This window comes from Chiloscyllium plagiosum, chromosome 25 (assembly GCF_004010195.1).
Source record: "Chiloscyllium plagiosum isolate BGI_BamShark_2017 chromosome 25, ASM401019v2, whole genome shotgun sequence".
Classification (NCBI taxonomy): domain Eukaryota; kingdom Metazoa; phylum Chordata; class Chondrichthyes; order Orectolobiformes; family Hemiscylliidae; genus Chiloscyllium; species Chiloscyllium plagiosum.
Genome location: NC_057734.1, coordinates 41440665 through 41468555, shown reverse-complemented (window position 1 = coordinate 41468555; position 27891 = coordinate 41440665). Strand labels below are relative to the sequence as shown.

Below are 27891 nucleotides of genomic sequence, written 5' to 3'. Positions count from 1 at the left end.
GACCAGGCCCCTCGGGTTTACTAGTCCAGTAACAGAATCATTACGCTGCCATGTTATGTATCAGCTGTTGATGGAATTTAACAATTTCCTCGAATAAGGAAATCCAGAACAAAGAGACATTAGAAATTTGTCTTTTGGGGTGATATCACAAAGCACTTCATAAAGACTTATGGAAATCTGAATACCTCTCTTTCCCCAAAGGGCTGCAGATGCTGATGGACAAATGGAGATTTTTGCGATGGAGATCAATGGAACTTATATTACACAAGGAGGATCAAGGAATATGGAGCAATTCCAACAGCAGCAAAATGGAATAGCAGCAGGCTCTTGGGGCTGAACGGTCTACTCCTGTTTCTGGCGGTGTCAATGAGAATAATGGTACCATGTAACTCTTCTCAATGGCTGGTCAGTTGGCCCATCCACACAATGCACATGTCAGCAGCAGAGATCAGTATCTCTAAGACTCACCTCTGCCAACACTAATCTGATAATTGCTTGTTTAAATGGGTCACTTCAAGATCTCATTATCCACTAATAAACTCTGTAAACCTTTAAACCATCCTAAAACTGTCCCTCTACAATCAGAGGTGAACAATTTTGAACCACACTCGCACACTGCAAACTGCAGGTACATAGTCTCTTGAAGATCAGTCTACAAACACCAAAATAAATGTGCCAGTTCTACTAGAAACCTTGGAGCTTGTTTTTGTTCTTGGTTCTCAGGAGAATGTTTTATTTTTAAATTCAGTCAGAGATTGAGTGTGGCACCGGCAAGGACACTTTTATTGCTTTTCCTTGTTACCCTTTGTGGGTCTTCATTAACCACTGACCAGCCATCTTGATACCTAGCCTTCTAGGCTGCTCTAACACAGTTTCTGCCTATATAATGACCTGGTGCATCGTTGGGTTTTAAAGCCAAACTGACCATTTTAAGGTCACTTTTACTAATACTAATTCTTCAGTATTCCCCAAAACACCATAAGAACTGTGAATTCTAGAAATTAGAAACAAAAGCAGAAATTGATGGAAAAACACATCAATTCTGTGAATTTCTAATTCTGCTTTGACTCCATGTTGCCAGAGTTGTTCAGTTTTTCCAGTAAGTTCTGCTTTTGTTTCTTTTTTTTCCCCCGTTTGTTTTAAACAAAGAACTGAATTTAAATTCTCTGCACACATGTACTGTCCATGGGGGTGTGAAATGACCAGAATGACCCATTGGTCCAGCTACTACAACCATTCCTCCTCCCTCTCCTCAGCCCCCCATCTGTAACATTGCAAAGTCTGTGTGCAGACATCAGGTGAACAGAAAACAATTTGTACGAAGAATTTAAGATAGCTGGCAAAACACTCAGAAAATGGGAAGATGAGAATTTATTTTATGCACCAAGGAGCATTGGTCTAGAATTCATTGTCTTAAAAGGGTGATGGAAGCAGATTCAATATTAACTTCCAAATGGGAATTCGATTCTAGATGTGGAAAATGAAAACCAGGAGGGACTTGTTAAAAGTAAACTTAATTTTTTGATGAGGTAATAGAGAGGGCTGAAGCAGCTAATGTGGTTGATGTACATGGATTTACAAAAAGGTATAGAATAAAGTACCTGAGGAAGGGCCTGTTCCCTGGATGCTGCCTGACCTGCTGTGCTGTTCCAGCAATAAAGTTTCAACTAGAATAAAGTACCATCTTATAGATGGTGTTAGGCCGAGCTGGAGGCCATGGAATAAAAACCACAGCTCCAGCATGGTTGTAAAACTGTGCATCTCTTGCCACTGAGATCGCGTGCAACAAGAGCCAGAAGCTGGTGCTGACTGAACCACATGAACACGGACAGTGCCACTGATACTTGCCATATACTCTTCACTCACTGCTCCCCTCAGCATTCTGTTTGCTGCTGCCCCTTTCTCCTTGCATTTGGCACTTTGCTCACTGTCCACATTGCTACTTCCCCAGTCACACTGCTCCTGAGCACTCATCACTTCTCCTGCACTTGGCCACCTTGCTCCATCGCTCTTGGGGATAGTAAACAGTAAAGCAGCACAAAGACAAACTGCAGAAAGGCATTTGGGCGGACAGGTGTTTGTAGTGGGGCAGTGAGCAAATTGTGATCCCAGGATTTGAATTCAATTAAAACTTTTACAAAAGACTTATTTCGCTGCTTCTATTCTTTGACGTAAGGACTTCCCTGCTGCATTGTTGGCAGTGACATCATAAGAACTGCAAGTACATGGGCGGTGAATGCAGCTTCCGTAGTTTCAGTAGCAACAATTACAGTCTGGTGAGGTTACACAGGAATCAGGATGAAGATCCCTGCTCTGCCTAATGATCCAGAGACCTTGGTATAAAGGACACAATTTTAAAATCTGCAGGTTACACAAAATCTGGAAATATTGTGAACTTTAATGAGATTAGTGAAGATATTTGAAAGGGACAGGAAAGATTCACAAGGTTCCAGGATGAGGAAATTCATTCATGAACAAAGAGTGGAGAAGTTGGGTCTGTTCTCCTTGAAGAAATTATGCAAAGCAAGTTTGATAGAGACTTTCAAAATAACAAGGTGTCTGGTCAGAGTGATGGAAAATGTTCACAATGGTGGAAGCACTGTCAACAAGGAAGAATTGAGTCAAGGTGACTATTGTTCAGGAAGTGCCAGAGCCCATTATTAAGGAAGGAAGAGCAAGACATTTAGAAAAACTTGATGCAATTTGAGTCTACATGGTTTTGTGAAAGGGAAATCATTTGACAAATTTACTAGAGCTCTTTCAGGATATAACAAGGAGAGCTGATAAAGGGGATCTGGTAGATGCAGTGCATTTGTAATTTCAGAAGGCATTCGATAAGGTGCCACATAAATGGTTAACGTATACATTAGGAGCTCACAGTATTGAGGGCAATGTATTAGCGGGAATTAAGGATTAGTTAACACACAAAATGGACAATTGAGATTGATGGGTCTTTTTCAACTTGGAACAATGCAACTAGTAGAGTGCCATTGGATCAGTCCTAGGTACTCTAGTGATTACTGTCCTTACTAATTTCTTGGAGGTGGTTCAGGGAGTATAAAGTATTCATATTTGCTGATGATACAAAAATAGGTGGGAGGAGATGCTGTGACAAACATAAATGGAATCTGCAGGGAATGACTGGGCACAAACCTAGCAGAGTTTAATGTAGGAAAGTGTATGAGGTCATACACTTTACTAGGAAGAATTAAAGGTAGACTTATTTAAGTAAAGAGAGAGAGAGAGAGAGAAAGACAGTGTAGCACAAAGAGATCTGGGTGTTCTTTGTAGAAAACACAAGTTAGCATGCAGGGATAGCAAGTAATTAAAAAACCAAATGAAATTTTGGCCTTTACTGCTATGGGTTTGGACTTTAAAAACAGGGAGGTCTTATTACAACTCTCCCGTGTGTTGGTGGGGCCAGACATATATTACTGTGCACAGCTTTAGACCCTGTATTTTTGGGAGGGAAAAAGCAGCTCAGTGGTTAGCACTGCTGTTTCACAGCACCAGGGACCCAGGTTCAATTCCAATCTCGGGCAACTGTATGAAGTTTGCACATTCTCCCAGTGTCTGCATGGGTTTCCTCCAGGTGCTCCAGTTTCCTCACACAGTCCAAAGATGTGCAGGTTAGGTGGATTGGCAATGGGAAATTATCTATTGTGTCCAGGGACACAATAGGTTAGATGGATTAGCCATGGGAAATGCAGGGTTACAGGGATAAGGTAGGGGATGGGTTTGGGTCAGGTGCTCTTCAGAGCATCAGTGTGAATTCAATGGACTGAATGGCTTGCTTCCACACAGCAGGGATTCTATGACATATATTGGCATTGGAAGTTGTTCAAAAGAGATTAACTAAATTGTTGTCGAGAATGAAGGGGTTGACTTATCAAGAATAGTTGAATAGTTTAGGCTTTTATTCATTCCAGTTTAGAAGATTGAGGACTGATATTACTGAAGAAGGGCTTATGCCCGAAATGTCGATTCTCCTGCTCCTTGGATACTGCTGCGCTTTTCCAGCAACACATTTTTCAGCTCTGATCTCCAGTATCTGCAGTCCTCACTTTCTCCTGACTGATATTATGGACCCATACAAAATTCTGAGGTGCTTGACAGAGTAGATGTTGAGATCTTTTCACTAGTAGGGGAATCTCAGACCGGGGGACACAGTTGAAGAATAAGGGGACACTCATGCAAAATGGACGTGTGAAGGAGTTTTAATGCCAAGGGGGTAGATGTGTCTGCAATTCTCTAACCTGAAGAGTTGTGAAAGCTAGATCACTTAAGTATTTAAAAAGGAGATGGATAGATTTTTGAAAAGAAAAGGGAATCGAGGGTTAGGAATAAAGGATGCGGCCTGAACTGCTGTGCTCTTCCAGCACCACTAATCCAGAATCTGGTTTCCAGCATCTGCCGTCATTGTTTTTACCTGGATCAACCATGATCTTGTTGAATGGCAGAACAGATTTGAGGAGTCAAGTGGCCTAATTTCTGCTTCAATTTCTAATCTAACACCGTGAAGCAACATTTAAGTTTATGGAGCAAATGGTTAGGAATCTGGAGTACACTCTCAGGTAAAGAAAAGCTCAGACCTGAACAATTATTTGAAATAAAATTGCAGGGCTGCTGGGAGGGTTTGGGATGGTTGATCTCCAGCTACAGCTACAATGGGCCAAATTGCCACCTTATGTGCAAACATGCTGAATCTATGGGAACTAACTGAATAGCTCTCTCAAAGAGCTGGCACCGGTACATTTGCCCAAATGTGAAGAAAGGTCCCTTGATCAAGGAACAAGAGGACACCTGTAAATTGCTATCAGCTTCAAATGAGAAGCAATAGTAACATCTCAAACTGTGGAAATGGGAACATGCAGCTTTGAACACTCTGAAATTACAGACTTGGAGTTCTCACAAGTAATTCTTTGTCGTGAAATAATTAAAAGGAGTGGGAAACTAAAGAGAACACTGCCCTTCATAAGAACAGATAGCAAATTTAAATAGATGACCTGCCTCAACAGCCTGCCAGCCAGTACAAACCTGGAACAGCGTGTGGTGCAGGACAAAGCTTACAGTTCAGTCACACCCCACATCCTGCTGAGCTGCACACAGACAAAACTAAGTGGCTTGCTGATCTTTTCCTTTGGTGTTAAAATCTTAATCATTACATTACTGAGAACGTGCCAACAGAAAGTACCATCCAAACAGGAAAACATGCAGCAAACACTAAGCTCTGCCAGATACAGGAAAAGGACTTGTGTACAGACATCAATAGATAATCTTTTCACTTATTCTTTCATGGGATGTGAGCATCACTGACAAGGACAATATTTGTTACCCATCCCTAAATTTCCATTGATCATTACTACGGGTCTGAAATCACGTGTAGGCCAGATGGTTTTTTGTTTATAACAATCAATGATAGTTTCATGATCACAATTATTGAGATTAGCTTTAAATATCTTTTTAATTCATTTGCATTTGAATTCCACCAGCTGCCATGGCTGACATTTGAACCCATGCCCTTCAAAGCATAAGCCTGGGTACCTGGATTAAAAGTCCACTGATGTTACCTCTACACCTCAAGAAAAAATAACTGGGAAAGAGTAAGATGCAACGTGAAGGGGGGATTTGGCGGGATAGAGACAGATAGTTGCTTCAGACAAAGATAAGTAAGAAGCAGAAGAGGGGAACAATGTTGGAAAGTGGAACAGACAAGAGGATGGGGTTGGGAGGGAGGAATGGAAAAGGGGAAAGCCAGGGTGAGAAGGGCAAAGGGGGGATTGGGAAGGCCTGCCACTGAGCCAGGACACTTACTTTATGGCTTCTATTTCTTCAAACATTGGAACAATGGTGCTATTTGCCCTCTAATTTTTTTTTCAATAGGCATTCCCAAGGTATGATCCTTAAGCCAGACGTGTGGGCCTTTCCTACAGCAACAGTTATGAGGCAGAGAGCAGGAGCCAACACTGTCTGAATTCCTCACCTGCCCAGGGGCACTAGGGAAAGTCAGCCATTGCCAACTCCTCACACTAGTTCTGGTGAACTTATCTCACTCAGCAGTTATCAAAATGGGGCCCTTCTTGACCTGAGATCAATCACCCACTAAGACGATAGCAGTTTAAACCATTTGGAATAGTCTCAAAAACTGTGTCAGAAAACAGTGGGTTCAAGCTCCAATCGTGATTTATCTACATAATCTAGGCAGACCCATCAGTTCAAATGGCTGTTGAAAAGCTGATTTATTATTGTCACATGTACCGAGATACAGTGAAAAGTATAGTTTTGCGTGCTATCCAGACAAATCATACCTAAGTACATCAGGGTAATAGAACAGAATGCAAAATATAGTGTTGCAGCTCGAGAAAGATGAACTCTAATACATGAGAGTTCATAAGTCTGATAACAGCAGGGAAGAAGCTGTTCTTAAATCTGTTGATAAATGTCTTTAAACTTTGCATCTTCCGCCTAATTGAAGTGGGTGGGAGAGGTCTTTGATTATGTTGGCTGCTTTCTCGAGGCAGCAGGAAGGGTAGACCGAGTCAATGGAAGAAAGGACTGGGATGCATTCACAACTCTAATTTCTTGTGGTCTTGGGCACAGCAGTTGCCATACAAAACTGTGGTGCATCTGCATAAGATGCTTTCTGGGGTGCATCTATCAAAAGTGGTTAGTGTCAGAGTCGTGGAGATGTACAGCACAGAAACAACTTGTCCATGCTAACAAGATATCCCACCCCAATCTCGTCCCACCTGCCAGCACCCGTGCATCATTGTGGACATGCCAAATTTCCATAGCCTTCTGAGGAAGTAGAAGCTTTGGTGTGCTTTCGTGACTGCAGGGTCAAAGTGAATAGACCAGAACAGATGGTTGGTGACATTTACTCCTAGAAATTTGAAGCTCTCTACCACCTCCACGTCAGCACCACTGATACAGACAGGTTGGCTCTCGCTTCATAGGGAATGGCCTGTCAAGTCCCAGTATCAGTAGTTGTAATTCAACAACTATCCACAAGCCACAAAACACTTGTGGTCGGATTTTGTTCTACTAAGGCTGATAGCTTGAAACTTGCTGACTTGCTGGACCTACCTCAGTAAAAACAAAATGCACCAAATAGTGAGAATTTGTTTTGCACTGGAATTGGAGAGATAGGTATGGTATGGATTTGGACCCACCAATTCAGAGTCTCAGTATAAGCAGTCACTGGGGCATTTGAATGTCAAGGAAGGCTGTCTGGAAGGTCTGCCTCAATTCCTTGGGAGATTTAGAAGTTGCTAGGCCATTAAGCCTCATGTCCCCTCATTCACTCACATGGTCCTTCATATCCAATTACCCGGCATCCAACATGAGTAAACCTCAGCATCCAAGGTGCAATGGAAAGTAAACAAACTTCTAACAGTCTTATATAAGCTCTCATGCCCTGCACACTTGATTGTGAAAAGATCTTTCACTCATAAACCCAATCAAAGATTTTAAATCTCAGTGGCTAATCTTGGATATGAATAAACTTCAATTCAGACGCTGCAAATACAGCTAATCCTTTAATAGTCTCTTTAAACTGTCAATCAAAATGAATTCCTGCTGACATAATTGAAATTCAGCCAAACCCTCAAAGACATAACAACAGCCCTTAGACAAATGTCAACAAATAAGTCTATTTAAATTGCATGACCAAATTTATTTTATTAACCTGCTCCAGATGGCCTAATGATTAAAACAGTTCAGCAGAAGATTTTAATTATAAACATTCAGTGACAAGTCAACCTTTTTTTAAAAAAATAGTTTAAGGAACAAAAGAATTTTTTTAAAAATCTTCCAATATGGCAGCGATACACACTTGCACCTACTCAATCCACAGGTTAAGGCTCTTGGAACCGCCAAAAGGGGGTCTGTTTGAATTCAGGACTAAATTCAAATTATCTCGAGTGTGTGGAATTCCCTTCCCCACCCTCCCCTATTCTCCGCCGGCAAATATTGGATCTGGCAGAAATGGAAGTCAGCTCTTCCATACCTAAGTCTCACCCACCATTTTACACATCCTCAGACGCTTCCCTGCACCACAAAAACTGGTCGTTAGTGAAAGGCACTATTTAAATGAATGCTTGTTCCTGTTTACTTACCAGTGGGAAGGTGGTTTATGGAGAGAACTTTCACAATCCATAACTTTGACTCAAAGTTCTATGAGAATCAGTTTTCTTTCTGCTGGAAAGCAATTTACAACTGGAACATTTTCTTTTGTTGTATGTAAATACTTGCCTTTTAGCAACCTGTGTGTCTGTCTCAGAGTCTGTCTCTTTCTGCTTGTGTGTCTGAGAGTCTGTCCTGCCACATTAACCTGATAATTGCAAAGTCCAGCTTGCACAAGGAAGCCTGGCCTGCTTGCCTGCTGTTAATATATTGTGATGACGGACAGCTCCAGTCACGTTGCCATGGCTACACGCCTCATTCCCAAATTACTGCGACAGATGTGGCAATGCTGGATGGAGTTTAATCTGTGTATTCAGGGGCTAGGGTTGAGTCATTAAGGGAGGTCAGGGGTCAAAGAGGCCAGACTTCAAACAGAGGGTGCCCACAGCCTGATCAATTAATGACAATTTTTTTAGGCTGTCTTTACTTAAACCTTTTATCATTAAAAAGAAAAATAATCTTTTAATGTGAAAACTGGATACACTTATTTCAATGTTTGATCTAAGAATGCCGGTATGATTGCATTTAATACTGTTCCCTAATGAGCGTGGTTGCTAGGCTACTGCACTTTTTAAAAAGGCTGGAGTCACCTACAGACCAGACCAGAGCTTCTCTAAAGGACAGCAGTAAACCAGTCAGGAGCTCTAGCACAATATACAAAGCTACTTTGGACCATTTTAGCATCCTTACGGCTGAAATACTAAACTCCAGAATTTGGACCATTTTGACATTGGATCTTTATATTAATTGTCACCCAACCTTGCCCAACCCCAACATTATTACCCCATCTCTCTCCAACATGCCACTATGATAAGTAGGCACCAGCCAGCAGTGGCTAACGAGTCATTCCCTGGCATGCTGAAGAGAGCTTTAATGAGCTGAGTAGACTGATGGTCCCCCTTATCAAGGATTGTTACTGTTCCACTTATAAAGACCCCACCACACACACCAAACCTTCCCCACCCTGATGCCTTGCTGCAAACTAAATATCAGAACTTTCTCTCCCCAGCAACTAAGACCCTTTCTGCCCAACATGCACAGTAAACATTTGCATCCAATTTCCCCATCTCCTGAGCTAGCTATCCACCTCTCACTTGACAGTCTGTGACAACACATAACAGCTGTCATTCAATGTAGATTTGATTCAAATACACTTCATATCGAATTACATGGTTTTTAGAGAACAGAACTATGCCTTTCAGTGTTTATGCTCAACCACAGCCTCTTCCAACCCTTTTTGAGCAAGGAAATAATTACAATCTTTTTCAACCCGCCCCCCTACAAAAATCAATTGCCTTCCCCCAACACCATTAGACCCCGAAGGCATCTGGGCAAACATTCACAGTGGCCCAGGAAGAACCACTTTCAAAATTTCTAAACTGGACTATACCAAAAGGTGTACAGCACATCAGTTTAAACCGAGCACTCGACATACTGAGAAAATAGTGGAGAAGCTCCAAACTGCGATGTTCGCCATGCCGAGTAAAGCATTCCCTGGACAATGGGCTGGTGTCAGCAAGTTTGACCTACGTTTACCCAGCCTGGATTTACTCTGAAGCCACTGGCTGTCACAAGCAATTCATCAGTCTCCGCAGAGCAAGGAAGCTTTATGTTTTTAGAGCCAACTGACTGTCTCTCTAATTAGGCAAACCAGTACCTCTGCTCTGCAGCCTCAGGAGCTTATATAGATCCAGTCAGTGTAGGTCACCCACCATACACCCCTGAAGGCTCTCTGCAAGCAGAATGTTACTCATAGCAGAGTTGGCAAGGAAAGGACTTTTAATTCATTTTGGTTTTAAAGTTGTAATAAACTGATAGATGTGGCTTGTTGCCCCTCAAAGTTTACCGGTATGATGGGTGATCAAATTTAGATGTTTAAAACAATGACAGGAATTTGTGGGAATCCAAAACCTGAGGAGTAATCTTTTACAGCTGGAGCTGGGCCATTCAGTAGGACCGAATGAAGCCCTGTCTCAGTGCAGATGATCGGAGTCCACTGGAGCCTTGAAGATCGAGATTTGTAAACCTTTTGTCAGCTACGCAGAGCAACAACATTTCAATGTGGTGAATATTGTCAGTTTTGGCTAAATCCTGATACACAAGATTGTCCCAGTTCAAAGTGATTTGTAACCCTTTCTTCACTTCAGTAGAACCAAGTAGCCAATGAATCAGGCTATTTATGCAAATACCTGCCAATGGTATGCATTCTACTGTTAATTCATATTTAAATACATATCAAAGACCTACTGAACACAACACTTCATCTAAGAAGTAATCGAGACCCCCAGAATGAATGCTCAGCATACTATTAATATTTCCCTTTCATTGTATTGGTAAGACAGACAGTTATGACTACCTATCAAGACTGTACTATGTTCTTCCCACCTCCTCCCCAATCATGCCTTTATGGTGGGCTTTTTACCCGCCATACCCCCAACCCTCCCCCACACTCCAATCTGTACAATGCCCACAATGTACCACATCGCCCACCCCCACCAAGTCCATACGTCATTCTCCCTGTCCTCCACATTATTTCATGGGCTTTTTCTCATTCTCTTTAAGGCCATATGCTGTGCTCTTTCTCCTACCCCATCAGTCTATATGGCTGCAAATCTGCTCCATTTGACATTCTCCGCACCTCCCTCCTTACTTTCAGTCTGTGCAACATTCTCTCTCCCCATCACTCCAAGTACATACAGTGCTCTCCCTATCTCTTTCCCCTTCAATCAGTACATCATTCTCTCTGTCTTCCCTCAGTCATTTAGCACTCTTTTCCTCTTCCCCTCCAGTCTTAAACATTTCTCTCCCTCTTCTCTCAGTCTGTACAGCATGATTTCTCTGCATGATTTGCCTAACAGTCAACCTTTTCACTATCATTCTGCCAGAATCTTTGATCTGAGGGACTGTCCTTGATAACATTACACTAGTATCATATACACCTCAGAGACAAACAAATAAAACAGTAAGACATTCAGAAAGTCATATCGAGAACCTAGTATGTAACAGTTGGAGACTGGAGAGAGAATAGGAATAGTTAGAGTGAGAGTTTGGGAGAAATCAGATGAAAGGTGAGTGACAGGGGAAAGACTAGAGAAGATCAAAAACTAAACAACCAGAAAACCAGAGATTGTTCCTGTGTGAAAGTGAGCAAGTGAGTGAGTGAAAGGAACAAGGAGAATGGTTAGGGCAGGGAAGTGCTGAGAGATTGGGTTGGGTAAAGGTTTACAAGACACAAATAAACCCACAGAACCTCAGAGGCACAGAGCTGTAACACAGGACAACTCAAGTCATTCAGTGTCAGTAGCAGCAAAGGATTACATTAATGCTGGGATCAAGGCTGCTGAAACCTGGGATGAATACTGAAAACAATCAGCAAACAGGTTAGAGGCTCACATGACAGCATTCATTTGGGGCTTTTTTTTATCTCAGGCTTCTCTTAGAACACAACGCCTTCAGCCTGACAATCTGCTCTTTGTTTGGGCCTTGTAATCCATCCAGCTGTTTAGAAAGCTAGCTTTTCTCCCCCTTTCATTCCCAGACATCATGTCCCATCCAATTATTCCCAGCTCCCTTTCAAAAATTACATTAAGTTCTGCCAGGAAGCATTTTAATAACCTCCTTCTCCTAACTGTAACAGAACATGTCCACGGTTTCCAAAACACCAAGTAAATTACTGACTGTGAGCGACACACTCACAGGTGGTTGAGTGAGTTGTACTCTCAATTCAGAAACGGAAGATTGCGGGTTCAAGTCCCACTCAGAGCTTTGAGTACTTAATCCTGGCAGACACGTTAATGCAGCACCAGGAACGTGTTATTAAATGTATTTTTGATAGGACGTTAAATTTCAGAAGAAAATACAAGATCCCATTTGATTACTGGGAGAGCAGATCTCCTTGTCCTGACCAATACACATATCGTAATTCATGTAGGTTGAACTAAGTATATTGTCTGGCCATTATCACATTGTTATTTGAGAGAACTTAATACGTTTACAATCAGTTTCCTTCATTACAATGATACAAGAACATGAGAATAGGCAGGAATTGGATAGAAGGGTCATCGAGCTTGCTCTGCCATTCAATAAAATTATAGTTGATCGGAACAAGACCTAACTAAATTCTTCCAGTCGGTCTGCCCACTTAAGCAATGACTCCCTTCCAGATTAAATACCTATCTCAGCCTTGATTCTATTCAATGACCCAGTCTCTATTGCTCTCTGGGGAAGAGAATTCCAAAAAAAACAAATGGCCCTCACAGAATCCTCCTCATCTTTGAATGTAATGAGTGACCTCTTATTTTGAAACTGAGCCCCCCTACTTCTCGCTTCTACCAACCTTCCCCCAATATTATAGTAGCTGATAAAATGCTCAGCACCCCTTTCCAATGAACCTCAAAGTGGGCAAGGTACCCCAATGAAGAACAACTGGTGACATTATTAGTTAACTAATATCAGGCTCAACAGTGAATTAGTTATTAGCTGGTGAATGGACAATTCCCATCTGCACAAGCCTAATCAAACAAACATTTGCTTCCTGTAAGCACTGTTCAGTTCCAGATTCAATTCAACTTCCTTGTGCAGTTGCCAATTAGTCCCAAATTCACGTCATGTCTTTTGGAGCTTTTGAATCCTGCCCTTACATCCAGTCAAATTAGCCTCTTGCAGTATTTACTTCCACCTACATTAAGATTCCAGTAACAATCACTGGCAGCAGAGGAGAAATTAAGTCATTCAACAGACAGTCTTCTCCCACCAATTCTGGACTTGTGCTGAGTTAAATGGTTTCTGTTGAACAGTAGATGGGATCCTAAAGCTGGGTTCAGCATCACTGGGCAAACAAAAGGAGAGAGGGAGTGTACTTGTTCAGATGTGGTGAATAAAGTTCAGCTCAGGGAAGTTTTGGAAAGACAGGATTTGAATAGGAATAGTCAGCATGGCTTTGTGCATGGGAGATAATTACTCACAAATTTTGTTAAGAGTTTCCTGATGAAGTGACCAGCAAGGTTGATACAGGCAGGGCGGTGGACGTAGTTGAAAGATATGGCGCTGGAAAAGCACAGCAGGTGGACATAGTCGATATGGATTTCCGTAAGATCTTTGATAAGGTTCCACATGGTAGGCTGCTCTGGAAGGTTAGATCGCATGGAATCTAGGGGGAACTAGCAAACTGGTTACACACTTGGCTTGATGGTAGGAAACAGAGGGTAATCGTGGAAGGATGCTTATTGGACTGGAGGCCTGTGACTAGTGAAGTGTCTCAGGGTTGGTACTGGGTCCATTACTGTTTGTTATCTGTATCAATGATTTGGATGGGAATGTACAAGGCATGATTAGTAAGTTTGCAGATGACACTAAAACCGGAGATATCATGGACAGTGAAGAAGGTTATCAGAAACTGCAACAGGACTTCGATCAGCTGGGGAAGTGGGCCAAGATATGGCAAAGGGAGTTTAAGATAGATAAGTATGAGGTCTTGCATTTTGAAAAGTAAAATCAAGGCAGAAGTTTCTTGATGAATGGTAGGGCCTTAAGGAGTATAGAGGAACAGAGGGACCTTGGAGGTCAAGTGCACTCCAAGTGGAGTCACAGATAGACAAGGCAGTGAAGGAGGCTCTTGGCACACCGGCCTTCATCAGTCAGGGCACTGAGCATAGACGTTGGGAAGTTATGTTGCAGCTGTACAGGATGTTGGTGAGGCCACAATTGGAGTATTGTGTTCGGTTCTGGTCACTTTGTTATAGGAAGGATATTATTAAACTGGAAGGAGTGCAGAAGAAATTTGTAAAGGTGTTGACAGGACTCAATGAGCTGAGTTATAGGGAGAGGTTGGACAAGCTAGGACTTCTTTCTTTAGATCGCAGAAGATGGGGGTGTGGGGGGAGGAGGGAAATGTCTGACAGAAATGTATAAGATCATGATAGACATGGAGAGGGTGAATGCACTCACTCTTTTTCCCAGGGTTGGGGAAATTGAGGTCTTGAGGACATCTGTTTAAGGTTAGAGGGGAAAGAATAAAAGGGAACCTGAGGGACAACTCTTTTTTTTTACACAGAGGGTGGTATGTATATGGAATGAGCTGCCAGCGGAAATGGGTTGAGGTGGGTACATTAACAACATTTAAAGGGCATTTGGATAAATACATGGATAGGAAAGGTTTAGAAGGATATGGGCCAAGTGCAGGGAAATGGGGTTAGCGTTGACGGGCATTTTGGTCAGCATGGACCAGTTTGGGCCAAACTGCCCGTCTCCATGCTGTAGGACTCAATGACTGAGGATTCTTGTTCCCAATATTATTTATTTATTTTCTCTTCAAAATAGTCTCTTGGTATCGCTTGAGTACTGCTGTTGTTGAGCCTTTTCACGTTGTACTCAATAGGACAGACACAAGAAATCCAAATTTCAAAGGGAGCAACAATTTATAATGTATGAGATGATTGATTGACAAGTCAACTCTGATTAAGATGTTGGTCTATGCACATGATTTTGTGTAGCTTTCATTAAGGGCAAGTAAACCATACTACAAGCCTGACTGATTGTCGATGTAATTCTTAACACACTCTAGATGGTCAGCAAGTGCTGAACTATTGTAAATGTTTAATATTAGTTAAGTCCCCTGGGCCGGGTAGGATTTATCCTCGAATTCTCTGGAAAGCCAGGGAGGCGGTTGCAGAGCCTGTCTTTGATCTTTATGTCGTCATTGACACTATTCCTGCAGACAGAAGACTGGAGGATAGCAAATGTTGTCCCCTTGTTCAAGAATGGGAGTAGAGACAACCCTGGTAATTAAAGACCAGTGAGCCTTACTTCGGTTGTGGGTAAAGTGTTGGAAAAGGTTATAAGAGATCAGATTTATAGTCGCCCAGAGAGGAATAAGTTGAATAGGGATAGTCAACACCGTTTTGTGAAGGGTAGGTCATGCCTCACAAACCTTATTGAGTTCTTTGACATGGTGACAAAACAGGTGATGAGGGCAAAGAGGTTGATGTGGTTTATATGGAATTCAGGAGGAGAAAGTGAGGTCTGCAGATGCTGGAGATCAGAGCTGAAAACGTGTTGCTGGAAAAGCGCAGCAGGTCAGGCAGCATCCAGGGAACAGGAGAATCAACGTTTCGGGCATAAGCCCTTATTCAGGAAGGCTGAAGAAGGGCTTATGCCCAAAATGTCGATTCTCCTGTTCCCTGGATGCTGCCTGACCTGCTGCGCTTTTCCAGCAACACATTTTCAGCTTATATGGAATTCAGTCAGGCGTTTGATAAGGTTCCCCACGGTAGGCTATTGAACAAATTACGGAGACACGGGATTGAGGGTAACTTACCGGATTGGATCAGAAGTTCGCTAGTTAAAAGACGACAGAGGGTGATGGGAAATGTTCATCCTGGAGTTCAGTTACTAGTGGTGTGCTGCAAGGATCTGTTTTGGGGCCACTACTGTTTGTCATTTTTATAAATGACCTAGCTGAGGGTGTAGAAGAATGGATTAGTAAATTTGCGGATAACACTAAGGTCAGTGGAATTATGGATAGTGAAGGATGTTGCAGGTTACAGAGGGACATAGACAAGCTGCAGAGGTGGGCTGAGAGGTGGCAAATGGAGTTTAATGCGGAAAAGTGTGAGGTGATTCACTTTGGAAGGTGCAACAGGAATGCAGAGTAATGGTAAGATTCTTGGTAGTGTAGATGAGCAGAGAGAACTCTGTGTCCATGTACATAGATCCCTGAAAGTTGCCAACCAGATTGATAGGTTTGTTAAGACAGTATACGGTGTGTTAGCTTTTATTGGTAGAGGGATTGAGTTTTGGAGCCACAAGGTCATGCTGTAGCTTTACAAACCTCTGGTATGCAGCACTTTGAGTGTGACGTTCCGTTCTGGTCACTACATTGTCGGAAAGATGTGGAAGCTTTGGAGAGGAATCAGAGGAGATTTACTAGAATGTTGCCCAGTATGGAAGGAAGGGAAGGGAAGGGAAGATCCCGAACCAGAGGACACAGTTTAAAAATAAGGGGTAGGCCACTTAAAACAGAGTTGAGGAGAAACTTCTTCACCCAGAGAGTGGTGGGTGTATGGAATGCTCTGCCCCAAGTGGAGGCCAAGTCTCTGGATACTTCCAAGAAAGAGTTGGATAGAGCTCTTAAGGATAGTGGAATCAAGGGTTATGGGGATAAGGCAAGAACAGGATACTGATTGAGGATGATCAGTCATGATCACAATGAATGGTGGTGCTGGCTCCAAGGGCAGAATGACCTACTCCTGCAACTATTGTCTAACGAGGAAAGGCTGAGGAACTTGAGGCTGTTTTCAATAGAGAGGTGACTTAATTGAGACATACAAGATAATCAAAGGGTTAGATAGGGTGGATGGGGAGAGCCTTTTTCCTCGGATGGTGATGGCTAGCACGAGAGGATATAGCTTTAAATTAAGGGGTGATAGATATAGGACAAAGGTCAGAAGTAGTTCTTTACTCAATATTAGGGGCATGGAATGCACTGCCTGCAACAGTAGTAGACTCGCTAACTTTACGGGCATTTAAATGGTCATTGGATAGACATATGGATGAAAATGGAACAGTGTAGGCTAGATGGGCTTCAGATTGTTTCCACAAATCAGCGCAACATCGAGGGCTGAAGGGCCTGGACTGCACTGCACTGTAACGTTCGATGTTCTATTTGACTCTATGCTCAGTTTCACAAGCTCCACCTATCACTAACAGCCAAACTGCCATGCTACTTGATATGATCCCATCAGTCATTGAAACAGAACAACCTGTGCACCCGCACTGAAATTCATAAACCACATTAATTATTTATGTGGAGGGCAGGATCCTGTTAGTGGAGAACATCACTGATGTTGTTACTGCTAGCAGCAGCATGAAACATCTAACTTCATGTGTTGCCCATATTTTGAGAGATTTTGTTCTTTCAAGGTAATTTGCGGAAGACCAGATTGTTGATTCCTTTGAAATATGGCACTTTTGCATCTCTCCTGATGAATACAAGATGAACAGCTTCAACATCATTTTTTTTCAGCAATATATGTTGTTCTTGCTCATTGTTAGGTCATTAGCAAGGCCAACATTTCAGAGGTCATGAAAGGCACGATACAAATGTTAATTATTTTCTTATACTTAAATCACCTCAACCCAGTAGTTACCACAAGGCTAAGCTGGCTGACTCAGCAGACACTGGGTAATCAAGCTGGGATCATCTAGCTTGTATGGTTCTGTTCTACTCAAAGTGCTACTGAGCATGTTAACACTTTAGACTTTTAAGCATCTGCCTAAAGGCTATGCTATAATGAGATTCTGGAGACATTAATTTGAGGTATTCACTGATTAATGTCAACAACGCAAGAATGTCAGCTTTTAAACAAAGTCATTGCGTTTGTTAAACTACTTTACGTAATATTGGTACATTTTGATATTGGGTGTTACGGGTCACTGGTGTTAATAGAGACATCAGTCAGTGAGAACACAACATCACAGCATCACTATCTGTATTAGTTAATAATACTCCTGTCAGCCATCATCTTTTTCCAATCATTAGATGGTTCATGCACTGCTAAAGGGAACACAACAATGTTTCTCATCTCTCTCACTCTTTTCCATCTACTCTACATTTCTCTTATTCTCTGCCACAGAGTTTCTCTCTTTTGCTCCATTACTCACATGCTTTCTCTCCTGGTGAGCAACTATGTAAATACAGCACACACAGGAATTTTACACAAATGTGTTGGACAGTGCATTACAGGATGGAATGAAATCCTCAGTCTCCTCTGTCCCTGATGGCCCTCACTGTGATGGAGCTGTACGGCTGTGAACAGGAATCAAGGAGTAAATCAGACCCATGGACTCAGGGTTTAGCTTCAAGGATAATATAAATAGATGCAACTTCCTTTGCACTATACATTATAGACGCATACTATATAGTATTAACAGAAGTGAAATACGCAGTGTAAAGGAGATGAATTCTTCAGTATGAAGAGATGGAAATGGCTAAATATATTTGAAAGTTTTTTTTTAAAGCTATAGATTTCAGCCTTCTTGAGTACAAGCAACAACTTATATAAAAAATTCAGGGAAAGGGGTGGGACAGCAACTCGAATTCAAACACTTGCTTTGCTCAGATTAGGATTCCCGGTTGTGCCCATTTGAAAAGCAAGTGCAGAATTCATGAAACCACATCCACCATGCAGATCAATCTCAGCAAAACAATGAAAAAGTGAACTCAAACCAGACACTTACCTCGATGTCGATTGGTCGTCTTGTCAAACATCAGCATTGCATCATCTACCTGTTGGGAAAAAAATAAGGCATCATAATACTTCCTCTAGACAATCCCAAGTTTGGCAGTCTGCAGCTGGCAATGTATTGAGTAAAAGACCCTAGTGAGCTGACAGTAATGGAACATCGTGGGTAAATGGACTGGTAGGCCTATTCCCATAGTGTAACATTGATCGATTCCCATGAAACATGCTATAATAAAGAGCCTATCATCTGAATCACTGTTTACAGATACTGACTGGCCTATGCATTTCTAGTACTTACCACTTTTGCATCAGTTTAGTGTTATTTGCCTTTTGTTCCCCCCCCTTCAATCTCACCCATGTAGTGAGCCAGTGAAAGAGAAAGATAAAACGTACTCCAGAAATTCTAGTGGCACTGGGCAATCAGCAAGATGTTTGAGTTTAGATCTCCCTTTATAAAAGGCCTTGGGTTGAGGAGTGGATTATAGAGAAAGCATCTGTGAAAGCTGCACTATGGCCACAGGAATGATTCCAAATTTGTGGATGTCGCAACTGCCCGAATAGTTCAGTGAATATGTGAGCTTGTGAGATAAGGATGATCCCAGATTCAATCCCCAGCCCGACAGCAACAAGCCAGATACTGTGTCACCAATTCTAGAATTTACTCCAGTGTCAACTGGGGAAAGGGCAGAAAATCTGCCTTGTTTGACTCCTTCCCTTCCAGATTGTCATTCAGTGCTTTCTGAAACAAAGCGCACTTGTGACTAACAACATCTTGCATTTATATAGGTCCTTTAATGTAGCAAAGTGGTCCTAAGGAGCAATACTCAACCAGGGCAGGACCTAACTCAACTGTACAGTCCTACAGCCAAATGACCTGCTGACATTCATTATTTGCTCTCACAACAAGGGGTAACCAGAGTGATTTTCTCAGCAAGAAACCCAGGAATGGAGAAAAGAGAAAGTTGGGCAAATGTCTGGAAACAATTATTCAGAATAGAATTAATAGCCACCTATAAAAATGTGGAAGCAGTTGGAAGAGTCAGCTTGGGTCTGCTAAGGGAAAATCACATCTAACTAACTTATTGGAGGTGCCAGGGAGGATTCATGAGGGGAAGGCTGCTGATATAGTGTACATGGCATAAAAGGCATAAAATAGTGTCACACAAACTTGAGGGAAAAGTTAACAGGTCACAGGATAATAGAAGCAATAAAGTGAACATAAAATTGACTGAGGAATAGGAAACTGCAACAGTCAATGGGTTTGTTGTGGAATTCCCAAAGGTCAGTATTGGGATTCTTGCTTTTCCTGATATATTTTAATGATCTAGATCTTGGCATGCAGAGGACAATCGTAAAGTCTGTGGACAATGCAAAATTTGGGAGATCTGAGAGGAGAACACAGTATATAATTTCAAAAGGACAATGATCTACTGGCGGAGTGACTGAATAGATGGCAGATAAAGTTCCACGCACAGAGGTGTGATGTGATGTATTTTAATACAAAAAAGTAATTGAAAGACAGTATAAAATAAAAGACACTATTCTAAAGGGTGTGCAGGAGCAGAGATCTGAGTGACTAATACACATTAGTCATTAAAGGTACCAGGACAAGTAGAAAGAGCTGTTAGTAAAGCATACAATATTATAGGCTTCACAAATAGAGGCACAGAGTACAAGAGCTGGGCATTTATGATGGACTTATACAAGACGCCAGTAAGGACTCAGCTGGAGGTGTGTGCACAGCTCTAAGTGCCACACTTTAAAAACATTGTTAAAGCATTGAAAACAGTGCAGAAAAAGTTCTGCGAATGGTTCAAGAGTGAGACACCTCAACTGAGAGAAAAGATTGGAGAAGTTAGGACTGTTTTCTCTGGAGGGTAGAAGTGAAAGATGAGATGTAGTAGAATTTTTCAAAATCCTGGAGGGTCTGGATAGAAAGGAAAGGGAGACATTTTCCCAATCAAGTGGATTGTGACCCAGAGGGCATATTTTTAAAAATGTTTTGCAAAATAAGCAAATGCAAATTGAAAAACACTTGCGTGGAGCAAGTAGTTAGGATATAGAATGCACTGCCTAAAAGTGTGGCAGGTTCAATTGAGGCATTCAAGAGAGCATTGTGTGGTAACTTCTATGTAGATAACATGCAGGGTTACAGAAAAAAGGCAGGAAATTGGTATTAAGTTAAAATGCTCAGAGAGATGGTGCAGGCAGAATGGGTCAAAAGGCCTTCTTCTGCATCAGAATAAATTTGCACTTCTTTGAAGGGTGTGGCACAGAATGGTGCAGTTGGTATTGGTAAAGGTAGGAAAAGAGCCATAGAATTCCTGTGTTCAGACATCTCTCCGTGAGTAGGTTCACTGACGCTCTCAAGGCTTTCATTATTTCGCTCTATCTGGCTCCTGACTCATTTCTGAGCTATATTGGAAGCACATTGGGATGTTTTGCTGGTTAGCAGTGCTATACAAATGAAAGATCTTGTTGTTGAGACTAAGTTTACCACCAAAGAAGTCACAAAGGTTTGCAAGTACCTAATGTGATGTGCCATGCTGTCCTAAAACAAAACCATAGCTTAGCAATAAATTTGGCGTGTGGGGTCTGGGGCGCAGGCAGTGAGTGACACTGACCTTCCAATCTTTACATCAAATACCACTCAAGTCTACTTTCAATTTTCAGTGTATGAGGCTGAAATTCTTTTGTTTTTAAAAAGCAGAAAAAGAAATACAAATATGCTAAATAGCAGTGATTCCTCTAAATGATGCTGCAGTGGGTCTTTTTTTTCAAAATGCAAGTGTTGGCAGGAAGTAGCCTTCTGTAACAGGCCTTCAGTATTCCAAGATATTCCAACACATAACAAGCATTCCAGGAAGGGTAAAGCACTTTAGGTCATCCCGGATAACTCCTGCACACTGCCTGGTCACCAGAATGAAGCTGGCAAGAGTTTCAGAACCCAGCATAACACCTTTGAGGGTTTTAAATCAGTGACTGATTATTGATTTGAATAAGGAGCATGTCTCTTTAAGAAGTTTCAGGTTTAATACCACATTACGCTGTTTGGTTTTTTTTTTACACTTCCTCCCTTCCTTTCCTTCTGCCAAAGTCTTCTTGCTCGGAATCCGATTCAATCCCTGCTTTTTAAGGCCCTAAGCTGTGCAAATAGACGTCACATTACAGTCTAAGCTGCACCTTACCATGTGTGCCACTGGCTGAGTCAGCCACAAAGAATGTCAGTGTGTAGCAGCATTAAGCTCTTTTTCAATTATAGAAGGATTTCCATACAAAGCAGCAGCTTTATAAACACTCTGATCTCGCAACTAACAGGAGAGTGCACATTCCGCGGGTCTGCTGCCACAGGTATTGTGCATCACACTTTACTCAACAGTGGCACTGCAGGTACACAGTGCCTCTCAATTTTCAGCAATACCAGCACAGGTACTGTGGACCAGATATTCCTTGACTGTGGAAATGCCTGTGTTCAAGACAAGGGGCTGACCATTAGTTTCATACTTCACCCTGTTTGAATTTTATCAAACCAAAGCTTTTCTGATCACTATGATACCTGTTCCTTTGGGAGTGACAAGCAGCACTAAACAGCAAGAAAAACAAAGCAGCCTATTCTCTCCAGACATAAACTGTATCACACAAGCAATAGAGAAAACAAATCAGATACACACCAGCAAAGAGACAGAGAGAGAGACAGAGAGACAGAGAGACAGAGAGACAGAGAGACAGAGAGACAGAGAGACAGAGAGACAGAGAGACAGAGAGACAGAGAGAGAGAGAGAGAGAGAGACAGAGAGACGAGAGAGAGAGAGAGAGAGAGAGACAGACAGAGAGACAGAGAGAGAGAGCACATCAGGCGGAGACGGAATGAATGCTGAGCAGGGTGATTGAAGATAGTGTATAACTGTAGCAGGACCTTTCCTGAAAGTGAGAAGAAAGAGGTAGCAACTGAAAGATAAATTGAAGCAACAAGAGACTAGCTAGTTCAGTGAGGTAAGAGGGAGTTATACAATTACCCCCTACCCAACCCCTTCAAACTTCAGCATCACATGATTGCTCTTGTGGACAACAATTTCATTGTCTCTTAAAAGAGAATGTTGGAAGGTGTAACAAGCAGGCGACCAGAATTACTCAGACTTTTACAGGTTAGGAAGAAAGGTTCCAATACACCAATACTCAGTAATACTGGACAGTTCAGACAGACTCAGTCCCTGGCATCTACAAAGTTAGCTGGACTCGAATGGGCCTGTATTGGGGGAGGGGTGGGTAGCTGTAATTGGCCTTGCCAGCTACGGGTTAAACAAAACTGTGCCTAGTACCCAAGTTAAATGCCAACATATTAGTAGATTAACACACACCTTCAAATTTCATTACAGCTTTGCCCTCAATTACTGGACTGACTACAATCCACAATCGTTCAGATCTCACTTTGGAACAGCTTTGTGCCAGAAAATACCTCCTGCATGAATAATTCTGCAATCATTTACAACGTGAAAGGCTGAGATTGTTCCTCTGAGAAAGCATTTACATAGCTGTTTGTCCTCCCCAGTCCCCAAGGACTGATTTATTCTTCAGAGCTTACTCTGCAGTGCAAAAGCACACACATCCACTTTACTCAAGAGGTCATGCACAGAAAGCAGGGTTTTGTTAGCCAAGCTGGACTTTGGATACTGGCGCCTGAGAATTAGGTGCTCTCTCACACACACTCTCTCCGCCCCTGCTCCTCAACTCAAAAAAAGGTTTTTCTAAAGGGAATCCTATTTTAATTCTACTCTGCAAAAACCATCTTCACCACCTGTACTTGTATTTCAATACCCTGGGAATGAAGGGAGAGCTGCAGCTTCAACTGGGTAAGCATATAAACCAGCCCTGGTTAGCAACAATACACTTGTTCCCCTTTGATTCTGGTTCCATTTTGTTAACTTGGTCCCCTGGTGTTAACTTGCTTTACAATATTCAAGCAAATTGATACAATTAATTTTAAATTAATTAATTTAAAAATGATCAGTTGAGCCCAAGCAATGAAATATTTCAAGCTACAATGTCGCACCATCAAGTCAAAACATAAGCTGCCATCCCCTTGCTGAATAGCCACCTCCCAACACTCCACAACTGGGGGACAAGAATACCACCCACAGGGTGCCAGTAGGGCAACAATTACTGATCCAAACTGCTATTGCGCTTTGGATTTGAACTGAAGGCCTCAACATTCAGAGAAAATACTTCAGCAACAAAAACAAAATCCAATTTTGTCCCAAGATAAAAGAGGCAATACAGAATCAACCAGCAGCAATAATCTTATGTACATATCAGACCATGGAACTGAGGACAGGCAGCTCCATTAAAAGGACTTGGCCCATCAGCTTTGTCTTTTCACTCCACTGGTCTAACCTCCATCCCACGGCACAATACGCACAAGCCTTCATTCATTACTGTTGCGGTGTAATATGGCCTTTTTAAATGTCATCTTCAATTTTCCAGCCAAAAGGACGATGATAAAGAAAAAAAAAATTACAGCTGCGTTATTAAACCCTACATCAGTCAATCAACCTTACAGGGAGTAAAGAGCATGACCCCTAGCCTCTGGCTCCCATGGCAACCAGTGAGGCTCCTTCAAGGACAATGAACCAGACCAGGCCTGCTCATTCATGCCAGTTCTGCCAGTAGCATAATAGAGCTTTTTTTCTTCTCTTTTCCTGAACTTCTCTCCAGAAGATGCTGACTCATGCTGGGATATGCTTCCATGGTTGCCAGCAGGCTTCCATTACCTCTCACAACTAGTCATTAATTGTTTTATGAGGTAGCACGAACAATTCGAATCCTGCCCTACCCAACTTCCACATTTTCCAGCCAGAGTCACTGGACAGGCAATCAGACATGGCTGGCTATTTTCTTCTGAAAATGTGTTGCTGGAAAAGCGCAGGTCAGGCAACATCCAAGGAGCAGGAGAATCGACGTTTCGGGCATGAGCCCTTCTTCCTGAAGAAGGGTTCATGCTCGAAACGGTGATTCTCCTACTCCTTGGATGCTGCCTGACCTGCTGCGCTTTTCCAGCAACACATTTTCAGCTCTGATCTCCAGCATCTGCAGTCCTCACTTTCTCCTGGTTATTTCCTTCCCCTAGCCTAGTTCAATTAGAATCCCTCTTTTCTGTACTCCTACCACCCCTGTTAAAATCAGGTAGTGCTGCAGAGATAAAAGACCGAAAAGTCCTTGCTTGTCAGATTCTCATTCAATCACACTTGGTTCTCTATTGTCCTTCTCCAAGGTGGCACTGGGCAATAGGATGCTTGGACAATGCCAGAGGCAGCAACATCACTACAAGAACATCAGTGATTCTTTAAACAGGCCCAACAATGCTTTGAATGAATGATAAGTGTGGCCTTGTCAGTTTTGCCAAAGACTAAAGAAGCCCAAGATATTTTTCTGCACCCTTGAAATGTAATAGTCCAGCCTGAGTGGGTTCTTCACTACCAGCTACTTATGAACAGATGAAATAGGAGCAGAGGTAGCCCCTGAGTGTTGTCCACCATTCAATAAGATCATGGCTGATAAACTCATATTTTGGAATTCTATGTCCCACCTAACTCTGACAATCTTTGTTTCCCTTGCCGAATACAAATCTACCTTTAACTTGAAAATATTCAATAACACTGCCTTTACTGCACAACACAAAAAAAACTCATCTGCCTTAATTTTAAAATAGTGCTCCTTACTTCTGGACTGACCCACAAAAGGAAAGATCCTTTCCACTCCACCCTGGTCTAGACCATTCAGGATCTTGTATGCTTCAACCAAATCACCCTTCACTCTTCTAAACTCCACAGGAAACAAGCCCAGCTTATCCAACCCAGCTTCAAAGGCAACGCACTCATTCCAGGTATCAATCTGGTAAATCTCTTCTGAACCACTTCTGTTACATTTTATACCCTTCCTTAAAACTGGAGACACAACTGCACATGGTATTCGAGATGTGGTCTCACCAATGCCCTGAAACATAACATCCTTATGCCCAATGTCTCTCGAAACATAGGATAACATCTCATTAGCCTTCTCAGTCACATGCTGCATCCACATACTAATCTTTTGTGACTCATGCCAGAGCATCCAAATCCCTCTCCACCTTTGACTACAGGAGATCTTTCTCCAGTTTAATAATACTCTGCTTTTTTGTTCTTCCTTCTAAAGTGAACTTCACATTTTCCCACATTATACTCCATCTGCCACATTTTTGCAGACTCGCCCAATTTATCTACATCCATCTGCAACTTCCATATGTCTTCTTCACAACATACTTTCCTACCAATCTTTGTGTCATCTGCAAATTTAGTTACCACATCTTTGTATCAATGGCTTAGATAGATGAGGGTAACAAAGTGTTAAAGAGTTGAGGGCACGGATCAAACACTTGCAGGAGTCCATTCATCTCATCCTGATCAGACATGGATCTATTTCTGCATATTCTGTTTTATTGCCAGCCAATCTTCTATTCAGGCAAATAAGTTATCCCTTACACCATGAACTTTCCCCCCCAAATAACCTTTGATGCAGCACTTACTCAAACGTATTCGGGAAATCCAAATTCAGGTCACCATAGGTTAGCCTTTATCCAATGGCAAATATTACTCCTTCATTTTTAAATTTCTTTTATTTAACCTATTTTTCTAAGCGATTTATTCAGAGATGTTATTACATACCACTGGAGAGGTGGGTCTTGAACCTGGGCCCTTCTGATCCAGGGGTAGGGACACTACCAATGTGCCACAAGAGGGCCCCCATGTTCCTCCTTCAAAGCATTTCAACAAATTGGTTAAACTTTACTTCCCTTTGACAAAATCATGCTGACTCTACCTGGTTATCTTGATTTTTTTTTAAATGACTCTCTCTCTTCTTGAACAGGGGAGTTATATCTGCTACTTTCCAGTCTGATCGTGCAACAAGAGAATCAAGGAAATTTTGGAAAACCACCATTCCAAAATTCCCATGGAAAAGCTTAGCAGGTCTGGCAGCATGTGTGGAGAAAAATCAGAGTTAGCTTTTTGGGTCGAGGGATCCTTCCTCAGAACTGTATTCTGAGGAAGGGTCACTCTGCCAGGCATGTTAATTCTAATTTCTTTCCACAGGTGCTGCCAGATCTGCTAAGCTTTTCCAGCAATTTCTATTTTTCTCTTTGATTTGTAACATCCGCAATTCTTTCAATTTTTATCCCATCCAGTGGGCTATTCCCCCAAACAAAACAGACCAGGTTTGACTTGAGCCTGTGTACTGCATTGACTGATCTCCGTGGCAATGGAAGTGCCATAAATTGCTGCAGCGTTCTTCAACATTATGCGGGGATGGATTCAGTCAGCGGAGTGACTCTCCACTCTACTCTGCAAATGCCCCATGCAGTTGAACAGCCTGTTGGTTGCCACTCCAACAGCACAGCACTGGGCAGGAAGAAAGGTCAGAGAGTAACCAGGACCAACAGCCAGTACAGTCATAATAATACATTCAGACACCCACACATTAGGGGAACCCATGTTTTAAAGGCATGAGAAAGGCATGACCTCAGGAAACAGGGTCAATCTGCACTGGAGCTAACAGCCCTTCAAACACCAGATTCCAGCTCTCAACACAAGTTATTCTCTTATTGCACTATTTTTGGTTGCTATGACAAGGATTTAGGAGAATTCCCAATAACAGCCTGAATTCAAAGGCAGCTTACAAAAAAAAGGGTGGCACACAAAGAGCTTTGATTGCCTTCCTTAACACTAGGGAAATCTCCCTCAAAATAAAAGTCTCAAAAACATTTAGATATTTTCTCATGCTCTCAGCTGATGCTCGAGATGTGCCCCTTTTGGCATCAGCTGCCTTTGGCGTCGTCATGGAGTTAGGCAAACAGCAACCTCACAATAACCAGTGATTTAACCAGCCCCACCACTGCAGCCTTCCAAAGTAACCAAGTCAGTTTTATGACTCAATAGTTGAAAGTGGATGAAACCTTTGCTGTTCCTGCAACCTTAAAATTCTGCAAAACTCCATGCAGAAAGCTTCAGCAATAGCTCTGCTTGCTCATAGTGCAGGTGGTGAGGCGGCTTTGAGCTCACCGGGGCAGTTCAGAGTCAGGGTTCTGTGTCCAAAAGAGATCCAAGTGTGGCTGGATAGCAACTGAGGGGAAAACTCAGCTGTGGAGAGAATCAGTTACTGAGGTGAACCCATTATTTCCCATCAACATCAAAAACTTCATTCATGCAGGAATCCATTGACTGAAGAGAAACCACTTGCATAACTTGATTTTTTTTTAAAAATGGAATTTAAATTCACTGAGGAGAAAGTGAGGACTGCAGATGCTGGAGATCAGAGCTGAAAATGTGTTGCTGGAAAAGTGCAGCAGGTCAGGCAGCAACCAAGGAACAGGAGAATCGACGTTTCGGGCATAAGCCCTTCTTCAGGAATGAGGAAAGTGTGTCCAGCAGGCTAAGAT

The 27891-nt window shown here is 42.2% G+C and overlaps 1 protein-coding gene across 1 annotated transcript in view; it reads right to left on the bottom strand.

The window, feature by feature from the left end:
- The window catches only part of LOC122562785 (RNA-binding protein Musashi homolog 1-like), a gene marked incomplete at its 3' end in the record, with an annotated part of 143819 nt that overhangs the window by 15475 nt on the left and 100453 nt on the right, over nucleotides 1–27891 (bottom strand). Inside the window, exon 7 of the mRNA XM_043715965.1 lies at nucleotides 18421–18469. Coding sequence (XP_043571900.1) covers nucleotides 18421–18469 — 49 coding nt within the window. The remainder of the gene's footprint in view (nucleotides 1–18420; nucleotides 18470–27891) is intronic.